This window comes from Neovison vison, chromosome 11 (assembly GCF_020171115.1).
Source record: "Neovison vison isolate M4711 chromosome 11, ASM_NN_V1, whole genome shotgun sequence".
NCBI classification, from domain to species: Eukaryota; Metazoa; Chordata; class Mammalia; order Carnivora; family Mustelidae; genus Neogale; species Neogale vison.
Window position 1 is genome coordinate 101,466,295 of NC_058101.1, and position 17,418 is coordinate 101,483,712.

The following is a 17,418-nucleotide window of genomic DNA, read 5'->3' on the forward strand; positions in this document are numbered from 1 at the left end:
CATGTTAGCACCGTTGGGAAAAATCACCTAACACAGAGCCCGTTTTGTAATGAAATGTCTAATACTTCATGTAATTCATTGAATGCTATACTGAACATGAAAAACAGAATGGTCAGCATGGTTGTCCATGTGTGGGTTGTTTACCTTTGTGATCGTGTGGCTGACTAGGAGCTGTGGCTCACTGCCCCTGCCCAGCATCATGAGAGAGGACTCTACTGCATATTGCTAGCCTGGGCAAACTCCAGAATTCCAAGTTAGAGGTATGGTTTCTCCTGAATGTGTATATTACTTTCGCACCGTCATAAAGCTGGGGACTGTAAGTTTGGGGCCATCTGTATCTGTGTATTTATTATCCATTTACTACTTCTAAGTTCTGGCCTAAAAGCAGAGTTACCAAATATGAAAACTTGTATTCCAGGTCCAGTGGCATTGCAGAGCACGGATGGTTGCAGGAGCCAATTTTTACATTGTTGGACGGGACCCTGCCGGCATGCCTCATCCAGAAACAGGGAAGGACCTGTATGAGCCGACCCACGGTGCCAAAGTGCTGACAATGGCCCCTGGCCTGATCACCTTGGAAATAGTTCCCTTTCGAGTTGCAGCTTACAACAAGAAAAAGAAGCGTATGGACTACTATGACTCCGAACAGTAAGTTTTATATTCACAGATCTAGGGAATGCCCTGTGTTCTAAGCTGCTCCCAAGGCACGTTGTCTCAGCTTTACAATAACTTGACTGATGGCAGACTTCATTGTACGCATTTCAGAGAAAGCCCAAACCTAGGAAACTAACTTCTCAATATGCTAGCAGTTAGAAGCAGAGATAGAAATTGAATCTGGGGGCGCCTGGGTGGCTCAGTCATTGAGTGTCTGCCTTAGGCTCACGTCATGATCCCAGGACCGTGGGATCGAGCCCCGCATTGGGCTCCTTGCTTAACAGTGAGCCTGCTTCTCGCTCTCCCACTCCCCCTGCTTGTGTTCCCTCTCTTGCTCTCTCTCTGTGTCAAATAAATAAATAAATTCTTTTTTAAAGAAAACTTGAATCTAGTTTTTGTGGTCCATGATTTCAGGAATTTTGTTTTGTAGTTTCTAAGGGCAGTATTGACATTTCTTTGTCTGCCATATCTATTGTATGGTGTAGAGCATGTAGAAGGAGTCAAGGGACTTAGTGATGATTCGTCTGGTAAGCCCAGAAAATCTATTCAGTGAGAGAGAATATAATTGTACAATCCCTATGGGATAGGCACTGTCCTGATTGCTCTTTGGGTATTAAATTAATTATTCCCCACAATATCCTATGGTATTGTTATCCCTGCTTTATAGATCAGTAGTAAGCTGAGGAATACAAAGTCCACATAACTTGCCTAAGGCCACGGAGTAGTAAATGGCACCCGGCAGTTGAACCCAAGCAGCGTGTCTCCCAAGCCTGTGCTCTTGACCACTAAGAGTGCAACTTCTTTCTTCAAAAATCTTAGAGGAGGGGCAAAAAACGAACAACCTTTTAGTACAGATTATTGGTAGTGTTGAACATGTACCTATGGCCCTTCTGTATTGATCTTTATAGACAGTATCAGTCTAAATTTAGAGTGGTGGTAGAAGGCCCTAGAATAGGAAGTCGGGGGTGCTAGCCCTGTCCTTGCTTGGTGACTTGAGAGTCCTGGGCCTCTCTGGCCTGGGTTTTTCTCTAAAGTGATGGCAGTGGAGAAGCTGATTCCATCTTAGCCTAATATCTCTACTTCTTTCCATGATCTGTAGCACCTAATTATTTTTCTACTTTAGCAGATACTTGTTTTGTTGATTAATGCTTAGTTAGTACACATTACATCTCCTTATATAGTATACATACTTTTTTAGCACAAATTACAATTCATGTTCAAGTAGAACGGTTATTTTTTATATACATTTTCTTACATTTACTTCTACTGACAGGTGAGAAGTGAAAGTTGGCTGTGGTCTAAAGCCCTTTAATCTGAGAGCCCTCATCCTTTCTCTGTGATATTTCACAATTAATTCTGTATTCAGGACTAATGCTGACCCTGACCCCGTGTCCTCATTTGGTATGACCCATTTTGTTGATGGGGACAAGAAGGAAAAAGAAATCTTTCATAGATTAAAACATTTTCTTGTTTCTAAAAGCAATATAAAGTTCGGTGTCATTGAATTTCTTGTGATAAATGATAAATTGTCTGGGTAAAGAAATACTACCATTTACAGAGGCGTTTAAGGGATTTATTGGCTTCCCATTTAATGGTCTAAATAATTCTGGAGAAAAACAAATGCACAATGCTAGGTGATAGCAGGCTTTTCAGAGTGATGAACTATAGCTCAGATTAGGAGTCCATGAACAGGAGAGGCTTATATAACTAACTGTACCTGTGGCCTAGGTGGGGGCTTAAAGACAGAAGTTCTTATTTTCTGAAGATCTGCAGTGTGGCCCACATTCCAGCATACTTCTGAACCACACCAAAAGAAGAATTTGCAATAATGCAGACCATTTTTACTTTTTTAAAAGACCAGCGTTTGCCAACACGTAGAAATAGTTCTGAATCGTGGCATGTTGTGTTTTGTTTTGTTCTAAGAACATACATGTCTGGGTATGTCATTTGTGTGTGCATATATATGTATGTGTGTGTACATACACTTAGTGCACACACATGGTGCAATTTCACTATCTCAAAAACAATGCAACTATAAGAGGGGTGTATTGAGAGTTGCAAATGAGCGTTTTCTTCCAAAGGGATGCTTCTGAAGCTTTAACAAGAGAATTTTAAGAAAAATAAAAGCAATTTTAGTAAAACCTTGAACTATATTTCCACCATAGGTGATTGAAACTGAAACTATAAATTAAATATTAAGGAGAGTGAAAAAAAAAAATAAGTTTCTAAAACAGTCCTGCCCTTTTGTGGTTAAAATTATGTAGGGCCACCATCAAGGATTCCAATTTACTGATTCTGAGGAGAGGCCTACACACCAGCAGTTCTTCAGAAAGCCCCCCAGCCGAGAACCCTTGATGGAGGGTAGCATTGCTTTCTACAAATTTGAAGATTTTTTTAAAAAAATAATTAATTAATTGGGGAGAGAGAGAGAGAGAGAGAGAGCGCACAAGTAGGCAGAACGGCAGGTTGAGGGAGAGGGAGAAGCAGGCTCTCTGCTGAGCAGGGAGCCCGATGAGAGCTTGATCCCAGGACTCTGGGATCAGGACCTGAGCCCAAAGCACCTGCTTCACCACTGAGCCACCCAGGTGCCGCACTTTCTACGAATTTGTAACACATAGAGTGTCAGAGGTGGGCTGGGCTGGGAAACCTTTTACTTCTCATCCAGCATGTAGCTGATTAGTTTGTGTACAAGATGTTAACGTTCCCGAAAGTAATGATTAGTTACAGACTGAGGAGAGAGAAATAGAATCATCCTGCCAGTGGCTAAGTAGTTAATACTTAGGTGAGTTTCCACGCTGATGAGTTAAGGAAACAAACCCAGCTCCATGGGGAGTCTGCTTCGCTCTCTGACCTTCTCCTCGCTCATTCTCTCTCTCACTGTCTCTCTCTCTCAAATAAATAAAATAAAATCTTAAAAAAAAAAAAAAAAACTAACTAGAGCTGAGCTGTTCTTTTACCCTTCTCCTTGTTCTGCTGTCTCATTACTGAGGTTTCTTCGCGTGCATGGTCAGGTGACTCCATCACCCAAGGGATCCAGAACCCATCTGTGTATAGTTGACTGATGGGGTGGGAAGCCCTTGATAACTTTCATGTTTTGTTAAATCTGTGTAGTATTGCTTTAAGTCTCTCTCTTAATCATTCAAAAACTAAATAATTACATCAGTTCTCATAAGATTTTCCAGTGATGAATTCTATATTAGTTGCATGAGTGGCTCATTTTCTTGGAATTTTTTTGAGTTACCAAATCTTAATAAATTGTAACTTGGGAAGCCTTAAAACTGCCTTAGTTTCCTAGTTTTTTATATTTGTGTTCAAATATAATTAAGTTGATGGGACTATGTTGGAAAGTGATTAAAATTTTATGGAAAGGCGATAGTCTTTGATGTAGTGAGAAAACACAGTTATTAATTATGCACATATGAGGTTGTCTTATGTTTGATTAATGGACGTTCCTCAATGCCAGCTTTTATGTAATTAATGATTTTGTAGGTTTTGATTTAATTAAATACTAGTGTAAGACAAGGCTTAGGGAGGAAAAAAAAACAAACTATGAAGATTTCAAGCAAGATATTGATAGGAATTATGATAAAAATCATCTGTTTTTACTTAGGAAGTTAAGTAAGTTTATATTTGCTATAATAGTGATTCAAGGAAATTTAGTTTTAGGACTACAAGATATAACCCCATTCTTTCAGACATTACAAACAAACTTACAGAGAATTCAGTTATTTGTAAAGTTTTTTCCTTTATGCAATAGATCTCTGTATTTGGGTAGAAAAATGCAAAATTATGGTTCAGATTATTGCAGTAGCGACTCAATAAGAACTACTACATGAGTGAGAGTGGCCTTATGGAAGTGGGTGAATGAAGGGACAGGTGGAGGAAAGTGTGATCTGGTTATTTTCACAGTATCAATAGAGTATTTTCATAGTTTCAGTGCTGGAGTAGATCTTAATTCATATATTATTGCTGTCATTTAAAAAAACAATTGTAGGCGTCTCTCAAGGCTTTTGATATAGCCTTCTCTTTTCTATACTTTCCACAGGAAAGCTCATCATCTGTAGTGGTTTCTATGTGATGACTCTTAAAGCTACACTTTGGTGTTTCCAAGTTGCTAATTGTGTTAGCTTTCTAATGCTGCATAGCACATGACCACAAAGTTAGTGGCTTCCAACAGTACTACTTATTATCATATTCTTTAGGTCAGAAGTCTGGGTGGACTACATTGGGTTTTCTAGCCGGGCTGGGCTCTTATCTGAAAGTTCTGGAAAGAATCCACTTCCAAGATGACCCTTGCTGGCAGAATTCAGTTCCTTGCAGCTGTGGGGCTGAGATCCTCATCGTCTTACTGGCTGTTGGCTAAGGATTGCCCTCTGCTCCTAGAAGCCATTCTGTGTTCTTTCCTGTGGATACCTCCATCCCAGCAATAGAACCTTCTTCATGGTGAATCCTTCTTATACTTCAGATCTCCCTGACTTTCCCTTATGTTACCAGCTGAGAAAAGTCTTTGCTTTCAAAAGGTTTTAGTAATTAGGTTAGACCCATTCAGATAATTTCACGATTTTAGATCATTTGGTTAGTGTAGCTCATTGCAAATGACCTATAGTGGTAGTAACATTATTTGTCTTCATTCTTTCATAGACCCCTCCGTGGAAAACATTCTAGAGAAATGAGAAGCTTGTGTTTTCTAGAAGTAAAATAAAAGTAACTATTTTTCTCTCACAGTTAATATTAAAAATAATAGGTAGAATATCCTAAGGAAATGTCTGGTATTTTCATTATGAAACCCAGTAGTACTCATGTTCTGGCTTTTTAATCAGTTGTAATGTCGGAAAGAAGTAGTGGGGGCAAGGGAAGGGAGCCATGCATTGAAAGGTAACCAACAATATAAGGGTTCCAATTAGAACTCTGCTGTGCTAGAATAAACTATATGGGAGGAAGATTTATTATTTTTAACATCAGGGACACCAAAGTTACTTTGAACCAAAGGCTGAAGATTTGCTCCTTCTCTCTACCCCAAAGCCCTGACCAGCTTTGACTGCTCTTATGAGATAAAGGGACATAACTGTAAGTGCTAGAGAATAAGTAGAAAGAGCAAATGGGACAATTCTCAGGAAAATACTTCCCTTAGTGCTTAGGAAAGCAGCCTGGTGGAAGGAAAATAGGCCTCGGTCATGTGTGCTCTCTCAAACCTTTGTTCCTGGAAGGTTGCTTCTTTCTGGGTGAGTGGGGTACTCTGCCTCTGATGCATTTTTGGTGGTAACAAATGAATAGGATGCATCCCCTCAGTGGTCAGCCAACTAAGAAAACAAAACAAACACATGTTTTTAAAAAAATTTTTTAAACATTTAAAAGGCAAAAAAACACAATATTAATTTAAAAATAACACTCATGCCTTTGTACTTTGATATTTTTTTCTGTGCTTTGATTTTATTCTTTTTCTGTACATTCATTTAACACAGTTGAGTTTATAACACAGTTGAATTTTTTTATTCTGCTTTTAATTACTTACTTTTCATGAGCATCTTTTCACGCAATTCGAAGCTCTCTGCACACATTGCGGTGGCTCCTTGTTCATTCTGGTGCCAGACTGTGCGACGCGTTGCAGTGGCTGTGTGCACAGGGCAGGGCTGAGTGGGGGGCCTGGAGGCCACATGATGCTGCAGAGCAAGACTGGCCCACAGGCTTCCTCACAGCTCACACGCGTCCTTAGGTAGCATCTGCCTGTCATACCTGGTCCCACCTCTTGTGCCCGTTGTCCAGCACACACGGGGTACAGTGTTTCTACAGCAGGATTTTTAAATGCTGCATGGTTGAGACCTGGCTGTGGTCTCCCCTCAGAGTGTAGGGTGGTGCCGTGTCATCCCTGAGCTCACTTACCTGCAAACAGCTCCAGGAGGAGCCACCAGTGTTGTGTTTGGTGTTGTGATTTTTCCCCCCCCCAATCTGCTTTTCTTTTTTCTGTGACTTTGGGATCTTCTCACTTTTCTTGTGTTTTCTGCCCCTTTGGAGGTAGGAGTGGGATTTCCTTATTATAGCAATATCAAATCAGTTTCTTTCTTAACAACACACCATTTAGCAAGCTTTCTTAATCTTGGCATTATTGACATTTGGGGCCAGATAATTTGTTGGTTGAGTGAGGGGTCCAGTGCGTTCTAGGATGCTTACCCTGGGGAGGGGGAGCTGAGGTTGCAGAATCACTTCTGTTGAGACTCAAAGATTTGTAAGAATATTGGCATATTTGGATACTTATATTCTTTTTAATTATTTCATCATTAGTGACAAGTCCAAAATATACTCCTTTTTTCCCCTTTTAAAAAAATCTCTCCAGAATTTCTACTTTCATATTTGGAGCTGATCTGCATGTTTTGAGAGTAATAGAAGTCCTGGCTTCTAAATAAATGGGGATAGTCACATGTGTCTCAAAAGTAGAAAACAAATCACAAGACAAAGAGATCCTGGTGACAAATACGAAGGAAATTACTTAATACGGTCAAAGCAATGTCCTTGTTACCTAGCAGTGTCCTGGGTTTACCTCGTTTTCTGGTTAACTCATGCATGCATAAGCTGTTTGGGTCATTGGTTTTGAAAAACCCTTTGAAAATATATTTTCTGTCTATACCCTGCAACCAAGTAGGCTGTATACTGGAAGGACCCAGGAACATTGGTGTTCTGTTCAGAAGAGGGGAGGGCACTGTGCTGAGAGGAAGTTTTCCTACTGCCAGAGTTCAGCCATGGACTTCACACCAGGCAGTTTGATGTGGATGATGGCCGTCTAAGGGTGTGTGAGTTTAGCTTTTTTGAGAATTGGAATCCACTACTGAGTAATCAGAGACTTCTTTCAGAAGCAGTTGAAAATGGTGATGCTCTTATTTCCGGTTGAAAGCACAGAAGCCCCATTTTGCCCACTAAGATATTTTTGGGTCCTTTTGAAACCTGTCCATTGGCACTCAGTTAAAGGCTTCCGTTCATCTACACTGTGGTAGATTAGAGGGTTCATGTCCCTCTTTGGTGACGAAAATTGAGTTGACTTCAGTACGGTTTTTAGGACAGTCCTGGAAATTCGTTATTTGATTGAATGTCTAACAGGAGCTGTTCTCTAGCTTTTACTTACAAGATTGGGATGCTGGGAGGAAAACATAATGAATTAAGGATTTTGGTAAGTAGGTTCCAGATAACTACTTTTTTTGTGTATTTCAGTTGGTTTTTGGTTTGAAACTAAAAATTGTTAAATTTTTCATGTATTATGCTAGCTGGTGCTTTTTAGTTCCTAGAAAGAAAGCCGTAAGTAACTTTTTATCTGGTTTTGAAGAAATGACTCTTGACCTCTTGCCTAAGAATTCTTAGTGTTTTGATCTACACAGTATTATATATGAGCTGCTTTCAAGTTGGACGAAGAGTTAATTAGAACCAAAATAGTTCTTAGATTCACTTATAAGTTACTACTATAATTTTTCTATCCGAGAAGAAATTGCCCTTTGTTTCTTTGATTGCTTATTGTCCAGTTAGCATTTTTTAACGAGCTGATCTAATTGAATATGAACCTTCAAAAGATACACTTGATGGGCCATCTGCTGACCCCAGCTCTTGTCCATTGGAGCAGCTCGTGCTGGTGGCTCTGATGGCCGCAGATGTGGACTCAGAGACAGCAGATGCTTGTAAAGATTTAAGATCTTCAACAAGTGGCCAAGAGTCATTGTACTTCGGAGTTAGTCAAGATGCTGGCCACATGTAGTCAGTACATCCCACATGGGACAAGATGCTGGTGCATCCCACAGGGTCGCTTGTAGCTTGCTCAATGGCATGCTTTTCCCCCTCCCTGCCACTTAAGCCCCTTTCTTTCTTGAAGATCTGTGGATTGTAAGAATCTGTGACCAAGTGGTTTTGAGAAGGAAAAAAAATCCAACATATTTGTGTTTTCTTTTTTCAGGTGCCATGGGAGATTGGTTAACTTGTGTAATTAGATGCCTTATTAGAATTGCTTTGTAGTGAAAGCCTCGGGGTCATTTATTTAGTAGCCTTCTCTGCTTCTGGCAGATTGCTGATTACTCACAGGTAAAGTGGAGAGCTAATTTTAGACTATTCCCCACATGTCTGAATTTCCACTTGTTTTAATTATTTCTGTAAGGTGATGCCTAATTAAAGATGAACTGTGAAAAATTTGATTATGGGTAATGTGACTCTTGTGCCAGGTCCTTGCACCTGACTTCTGATAAAAAGTAAAATCCTGTGACAGTACAAGTATGAGGCGGAGGAAAATAAATGTGTTTTCTGTAGCCAGGGTGGAGTGGAACCGCCACCATGTGGGAACAGAAACTCCCATTTCATGTGATGAAGAAATGTTTGTGGCATGCAGGGCAGATGGAGTGTGAAATAGCGTCAGGAAAAGAGGTACCCAGGGACCTTGGTTTTAAAATGCAATTTCAGAAGGAATGCAAGCAAACTTCTGGATTCCAGACAGTTTGGCATCATGGGGAAGAGAAAGGGCTGTAATTGGTCTGGCTTTTTTCCTTTCATCAGATAGTCAGGACAGAGTCATCCCACAGCCATGCTCTCACATCTTTCTCTTTGCCTTCAAGAACCAGCACTTTGGTGCATGGGACACAAGGTTTCCTTTGTTGAAATCAGACTTTAAAATTAATGTGACCAGGGCACCAGGGTGGCTCAGTGGGTTAAGCCGCTGCCTTCGGCTCAGGTCATGATCTCAGGGTCCTGGGATCGAGGCCCGCATCGGGCTCTCTGCTCAGCAGGAAGCCTGCTTCCCCCTCTCTCTCTGCCTGCCTCTCCATCTACTTGTGATTTCTCTCTGTCAAATAAATAAATAAAATCTTTAAAAAAAAAAAGAAAAAATTAATGTGGCCATAAAGCTCTAGGGTCCTAATTTTCCTCAGCAAAGATTATTTAGGGTGTCAATCAGTGAACCTCTGGAGCTAAATGAACTGACTTTACATTAGGTTGGAGTGAGGATGTTTAGATACAGTTGGATAGCTCTCTGGACCGCTCTACCCTCTTGGCTTTCCCTCTGGCTCTCCCCTCAGCAGTAACCTGGCTGGCTTGCAGACAAAATCAGCAGTGTTAATGGATTCTATTATGAATATCCATTCCCAAATAGCTTCTTCTCACTCTTGAAGACAGGCTTCACATCTTTATTGAAAAGGTTGAGACCATCCTGCATTAACTTGCCTCGTCTTTTTCTAACCCCATATCGTGGTTGTTTCTTATTTCCCCGATGCTCCTCCTTGTCCAAGCCCCCCTTCCTGTGTCCTTCATGCCAGACTTCCTTCTCCATCTTTCATTTCTCTCCTGGCTTTCATCCTCCTCCCTTTTCTCAATCTTGCCATTTATTTTTTTCTACCTATAGAGTTAGTGCTTGCTAAGACCTACCTTTTCCTTTAAAAAAATCTCATCTTTTTTCCACTCTGTCTCTCTGCCAGTTTACTACTCTCTCTTTTCTTCACCATCTACTAAAATTCCTCAGTTAAGAAAAAAATTCTGATTTGTTAGTCCAGTGGGGTTTCTTTCCTCATGGTCATGTTTCTCAGCCTCTCTGTGGTCTTAACTTCAGAATTTCTCTTCTTCTGTGACCTCCATATCGTCTTGGTTTTCCTTCTACTCCTTTGACAAATGCTTTTCCTTTTACTAAGTCGCCTTTCTTTGGAGAGCTTACCTGGTTTCTCCAACTCAGTTTTCATTTTAGTGTTGATAAATTTACAGCTTGTTTCTAAGCCCAACCTTACTGAATGGTTTGAAATCTCCTCTCACAGTCTTGCTTCTTTTCTAGGCATATCTCACATACAGTCAATTTCTTTTTCTCCCTATGGGTTGTCATTTGTGTAAGAGAAAGATGTTGGCTTATTTCCTGTGTCAACTGTGGTAATCAGCCATCTGCATGGGCCCCTCTGTTCTAGAAGATCTGACTTGTCTTGCACCTTGAACAGATAAGAGCAGCGAGAGATAGCCCCTAGATTGAAACTATTTGGATCCATCTTTTAAGGATTATCTGTTAACCTTTCACTTTTATTGATCATCACTGAGAATTTATAGAGATTTAAAAGAGGTTTTACCTAAGCAGATGAGAGCTGTTGAAATGTTGAGCTGAATGCGTGTGTATATCTTCCTGTCTTTTTGGTAGTTGAGGGAATAGGAAGCAGGCAGGGTGACGAGGGGAAGATGTTGCATGCCTGAATTTGAGTAGTACTTTTCTGCTTAACAGTAAGAAGTGATTTTCCTGTGACTGATGAAATGAGTCACACCATTTTGTATTGCTATCCTCCATGTATAGTATTCCAGAATAAAATTTTTTAGAAATGTTTCAAAGTGGGTTGGGGCATTCACTAAAGTGTGGATATCTCCCTGCGGAGTGGGGCCAACAGCTAATCGAAGAGGAAGGACTTGATTCAGGAAAGAGTCGTGTTGATCTTAGGAACTGACAGTTGAGGTCAGGCATAGGGCCAGACCGGGTGAAAGAGGTACACAGAGTCTGGTGGTCATACCACCAGTTGCAAGGTTTAGAAGCCGCATGAGCAATGGGGTCTTTAAGCACACAGACAAAATCAGAAAAGCAGAAAGAGAAACCAGAAACCGGTTCCTGATTTGGATCATGAGGAAGTCACAAAACTTGGTCTGTCTTGGTCTGGAGCCCACTGTCTGAGGGCTCCTAAATAGATTAAATGAACCAGGTTAGGAAGGTGGTATGTGGGTTCCCCTGCCTAAAGTGGAAGTAAGCAAGGTCAGAAGACATCTGAAGATGATTATGGAAGAGATCATTATGAAGATCACGTAGAAATCTCTAGTGTGAGTAATCTAGATTTAGAGGAAAGGGAATGTACAAGTAGCTTGAATTCACCACAGCAATAAAAAACCCTGTATTCCCCCTTTATTGCCAGAAGATGAAGAGTAGTGACTCATTAAGACTATATGTGGTTCTACATTGAACTAGTAGAATTTGTCTGTACATATACCTTTTCATTCTTTTATATTTTACCAAATATTTACTGAGTTCCTGATAGGAAAGTTAATAAAGTACCCGATCACTGGTTCATAAATATTTCTGTGTCTCTAGCACCATTCAGATATACTTTTTTTTTTTTGAAGATTTTATTTATTTATTTGACAGAGATCACAAGTAGGCAGAGAGGCAGGCAGAGAGAGAAGGGAGGAAGCAGGCTCCCTGCCAAGCAGAGAGCCCAGTGTGGGGCTTGATTCCAGGACCCTGAGATCATGACCTGAGCCAAAGGCAGAGGCTTTAACCCACTGAGCCGCCCAGGTGCCCCCAGATATACTCTTAACTGTTAATGCTGCTGTGTAAGTATGAATTAATAGCCATTATAACTACCTTGAGACCAGAATAGGAAGTGTAATACTGTAGCAGCATCTTATTTATCTGCTCCTCAGGGCAGTATGCCAAATAATTGAGGTTTCAAGTTAATGTTAAATTTCTGAAAATTATTTAAACTCACTTTGGGTAGATATTTTTTAAAATAAACTTTTACTTATAAAAATGATATTTGATATTTTATTTGATTTTAATATTGATAACTGACAAAAATCATTGTAGAAAGGCACAGAAAACATGAGCAAAATTAAAAGCATTCGTAATAATACTATATAGAAATAACCACTATTAATATTTGGGTATATTTCTTTATAGTCTTCTTTCCACACACTCTGTATTTTAACAAAATTGCATTTGTATTACACATACAGTTTTGTGTCCTGATTATTTTACTCAGTGCTGTATCATAATTTATTTAGAACCTTCAGCCTTCAGGTCATTTACAATATTTTACCATCCCAAAACAATGTTCAACTAGCTACCTTTATGCATAACATTTGTGTGCTTTTGGTTATTTCCTTAGTGTAGATTCCTGGCATGTGATTATTAGTTAAAAACACGTACTTGGCGTCCCTGTAGAAGCATGTGGCAGTTTATGATCTATGATCCCCAGGTTAGCGCCACAAATAATGAAGTGGCGAGGGAGCATATAGCTCCTAACTGGGAGTAAACACAGCCTGTGATCTGGTGCCCTAAGTGATCTAGAGCTCTTGATGGGTCCTGGTCTGCTATGTAGGTTGGTTCTCCTTGTTTGAGGGAAGAGGGTGAAATTCCTAGTAGACTACGTAGTAGACTGTAGCCATAGGTGCTCAGTACTTAGGGGTTTAAGGGCCTTTGTGTGTTTTTGCATATAAGATGAAAAAACGAACATCATTTTTATGGTATCTTATCAGTGGGATAGTATCAATTACTGCTACTTAACTTGCTTTTGCTGTAAAACGATGACCGTTTTCCTCTTAATGCCCTGTTATGCATTTGACCTTTCAAATTCAGACGTCCTAAAAAGTTTTCAATCTGTGGAAGTTAAATTGGATTTAATACTTTCTTGTTTTTGTAAATTTCTACTTCTAAATTAGTTGGCATGGGCTGGGGAGGAGGAGTAAGGGGGACAGGTGGGTATGGCTGTAAAGGGGCAAGCCGAGGGATGTTCATGGTTTTGGAACTGTTAATGCGTCTCGACTATGGTGGATACGTGAACCTACACAGGTGATAAAATTGTATAGAACTAAATACACAGAGCCTGGGTAGAATTAGGGAAATCTGAAACAGGTTGGTAGGTTGCGTCCATACTGATAACCTGATTGTGATACTAGGCTATAGTTTTGCAAGATGCTGCCATTGGGGAAACTGGGTAAAGGGTACATGAGCTCTCACTGTATTATTTCTTATGATTGCATGTGAATATACAATGATCTTAGTAAAAATTTCAATTAAAATTTGTTTCCAAGTTCCAAAAATGGGTAATGTTTGATAGCATGGTGTTTTTTGTTCAATGGCAAATCTGAAATCAGATCAGTCATTCATTTTACAAGTACTATGTTTTTTCCAGACTTTTTTCCCATTAAACTTATCTACCATGAACAGAAGAACAAAAACTTTTAAAAGTTTCACTGTCACTAAGATTCTAAATATGGGAAATCATTTTCTTTTCTTTCTTTTTTTTCTTTCAGCCACGAAGACTATGAATTTATTTCAGGCACACGGATGCGCAAACTTGCTCGAGAAGGCCAGAAGCCTCCAGAAGGTTTCATGGCTCCCAAAGCCTGGACTGTGCTGATGGAATACTACAAATCCTTGGAGAAAGCTTAAGCTGTTGACCTAGTCACTCCACCTTTGACACTTAACTGAGTAACAAGAGGGGACCACATAATTACTGTTGGCATTTCTTTGTGGTGGTGTCTGTCTGGATACACTTCCTAAAAACAGACCACTTTCCTTAACTAGCATCAGTTTTGGTCTGCCTTATGAGTTTTGTTTTGAACTAGTGTAACACACTGCTGGTTTTAATGTATCTTTTCCACTTATTATAGTTAATATTCCTACAGTACAATTTTAAAATCTTGTCTTTTTATATTATATTTATGCTTCTGTCTTATGATTTTTTCAAGCTGTTATATTAGTTGTAACCAATAGTATACACATTGAATCTCATTTTTCATCCCTTGAAAAAAGAAAAAATCACTAAACAATAAACTTGGCTAGACTTTGTTTTGGGAATTTTACAAAACATCTGTAGCAATTAGATTTTCTTTTTCTACATTGAAAATATAAACTGCTTTCTCCTTTCTGTCTAATAAACTATTGATCTCTCAGCTAGCTGTTATCTATTCTTATGATCTGTGTAAGCCCCGAATGAACTTTCATTATTCAATAACATTAAACTTTTTGGCTTCTTATTTATGTGATGTTTTTTGTTTTGTTTACATGAAACCTTTCCTACTTGAGAGACATTTCTGATGGAAGAGGGAAATTGCAGGCATCTTTCATTTCTGGAGTCTAATAATTAGTTCCTGCACTGTGTTTCATAGTGAATTTTTAAGTGGGAGAATAACGCATTCTCAGTCTACCCAAAAACTCCACCAGTTTCCCCAGATACCTCTCATATTCTTAAACACCTGAGGTGGTGTTACCAGTAATAGAGACCCGATAGAGGGAGTTAGGAGGAATGACACTTGGTCCATTTGGGGAGGGGGCAGTGTATCAAGTTTGCTTTTGTAGAATATCCTCAAGTTGACTATTCAAGTGGAGATGCTGAGTTAGAAGCTGGATATACAATTGTGGTTGGGATGCCAGCATTTTTTTTTTTTTTAAGTAGTTTTGAGTGCAGTGCAGAGCTTGAACTCATGATCCTCAGATCAAGACTTGGGCTGAGATCAAGAGTTGGACATTTAACTGATTTGCCACATAGGCACCTAGCCACCTAGGCATCCTGGGGATGCCAGCATTTTTTATTTGTAACCATACTCTCTATGAAATAATCATGATCTGTTCTTAAAATTTAGCTTTAAAAAGAGATGGCATGGGTGCTTGGGTGTCTCAGTCATTAGGCAGCTACCTTCGGCTCAGGTCATGATCCCAGGGTCCTGGGATTGAGCCCTGTGTAGGACTCCCTGCTCAGCAGGGAGCTTGTTTCTCCCTTTCGCTGTGCCTGCTGCTTCCCCTACTTGTGCTCTCTCTCTCGCTGTCAAATAAATAAATAAAATCTAAAAAAAATTAAAAAGATGGCAGAGTATACATGGAGATAGTATATTAAGGTGAATGAGAATAAAATGCCACTGGGCAGAGAAATAGAAGGAAAAATACAAAAAAAAGTAAAAATGGATTACAGAAGGATTCAGTTAGTGAGAAAGTTGATAAATAGAATGGAGACTATGAGTAGATACTTTCTAGTGGCTAGGTTTATTCACTAGTGGATACTGAATAGAAATACTCACTAGTGGGTGATGTATATGCATAGATATGTTTATGGGAACAATTAGAGGTGACAGTTGATGGTTTTTGGTGCCACATTATCTAGGTCTCTTTATTTAGGGAGAACTCCTTTATGTAAAAGTCTACAAAGGTTGAAGGGCCCCATAGATATTCCCTCTCCAACCACAAGCAGCTAAAGTATAGCATAGCACCTTGGCTAATTTAGAAACTCTACCTATAAAGTGTTGAATGTATAGGGAGTGATGCCTAGATAATAAACACCATACGAGTCACAGTTTCATGGTGGCAGTGGTAGAGCTGAAATTCTGGGAGCTGCTAGTATCTAGTAGAAGGGGAATCCCTGGGGATGGGGTCTCCTGTGCAGAAGTAATATCCCATCTACAAATATTCTAGTGCTATGACCTTGGATGAGTCCTCCATACCAGCCTCCTTTCATTCCTGATCATTTCCTAAGCCTCATTCTTAGGCATTTTCCATCAAATTCTATAGGATACCCAATAGCCTTCCTATAAATTCCTTTGCTACCAAAATTATCTGGAATTTCTATTATTTGCCACCAAAACCCCTGATTATAATATAAACATGTGAGGAAAATGTGTATTTCATGTAAAAATCTTGATAGTTAAAATTTCAGCAGCATATTTTAAGAGTTAAAATATAGAAGAAAACATTAAAAAATATATTTGGCACTTCGGAAACTTGTCCTTTCGAAACTATAAAAATGTGCTCGTAAAATCAAGATGAAAACATGAAGAGACGTTAACAGCATTAGGGTGAAATGTGGTCTAAAGAGGAACTTTTTGTCCTATCATGTAATTGTCCTTTCTGAATCTCGTCCCCACTGTGCCCCCTGGCCTCCAGCCCACCAAAGAGGGACATGATGAAAATGTGATTCTAGGTGCCTGGGCCGTTGGGATTGGCCACACACTTGTGTGTTCCAGAGAGATGGGAAGAAAATAAAAGCACCCAGTGATGCTAGTCCACAGGTTGGTATGAGTGTCTTTACTCTACAACTCTGATACACACAGACATTTAATTTTTCCTCTTCCTGTTTCGATGGGAAGAAAATAAAAGCACCCAGTGATGCTAGTCCACAGGTTGGTATGAGTGTCTTTACTCTACAACTCTGATACACACAGACATTTAATTTTTCCTCTTCCTGTTTCATAAAAAGTACAAACCAATTTTTAAAACATTCAACCCTTTTACCAAACTTCTCTTGCCAAGTGGTCTTGGAAATCTCAGTGCCATTTTTATCTATCCATCAGCTGGAAAAGGGAATGGAAAAAGATTCTTTTTTTAAAGGACGGAGGAAAAGAAAGTGCAATCATCTTGGCAGAAATGTAATGTTTTAAATCTGTCAATTCTCTGTTCTGCTCTGGTAATCAAGACCACATATTTGAGTTTCATTTTCATCCAAGAGGAGAGCAATTATGTCTATCTCTTGGAAGTCAGCATTCAGATACTTTATCAAGAAAAATTCGGAAGTCATGCTCCCCACATATGGTCTATTTTTATTAGCACAGATGTATCCAGGGGTGAGTTGGCTCACAAAGTAAGGAAGTATTTGGCCACTGGGCCTCTTTTATGTGTGTGGTATATTTCTTAGAAAATATACAAACCGCTTTGGTTATGTTTCGGCTGGATTCCATTCCCTGCTCCACACATTCTTGTCTTGAATATAATTATATTTAAATTAAACAAAGAACATCCTGCCCACTTAGCTCCCAGTCAGTCTTCTTTGGACTGAAGTAAAAGCCTCCCTAAAGATACATACCTGAAGGCTGATTAAGCAGGGTGTGTGAAGATCCAAGCCCCCTCCTTGTCCTGACTTCCTGCTTCCCTGGATTCCCAGGGAACTTAGGGCCTAGATTTGAGGGAGCAAAATAGGAAACATGAAAAATTTCATCAGGGATCTTCATCTCTCAGATATGCCCCAACACTGAAGCATCTAAAATGATCTGCCTTTGTCAAGAAAAGGAAGACATCTCCCCGAA

General features: G+C 39.6%; 1 protein-coding gene across 2 annotated transcripts in view; it reads left to right on the top strand.

Annotated features, from left to right (window-relative positions):
- The window catches only part of PAPSS1 (3'-phosphoadenosine 5'-phosphosulfate synthase 1), a 108,992-nt gene extending 94,607 nt beyond the window's left edge, over positions 1 to 14,385 (top strand). For both annotated transcript variants that reach the window (XM_044224320.1, XM_044224321.1), the window contains exons 11-12: positions 419 to 648; positions 13,660 to 14,385. In XM_044224320.1, the coding sequence (XP_044080255.1) occupies positions 419 to 648; positions 13,660 to 13,798 (369 nt within the window). In that variant the 3' untranslated portion in view covers positions 13,799 to 14,385. The remainder of the gene's footprint in view (positions 1 to 418; positions 649 to 13,659) is intronic.
- The last annotated feature ends 3,033 nt before the right edge of the window (positions 14,386 to 17,418 follow it).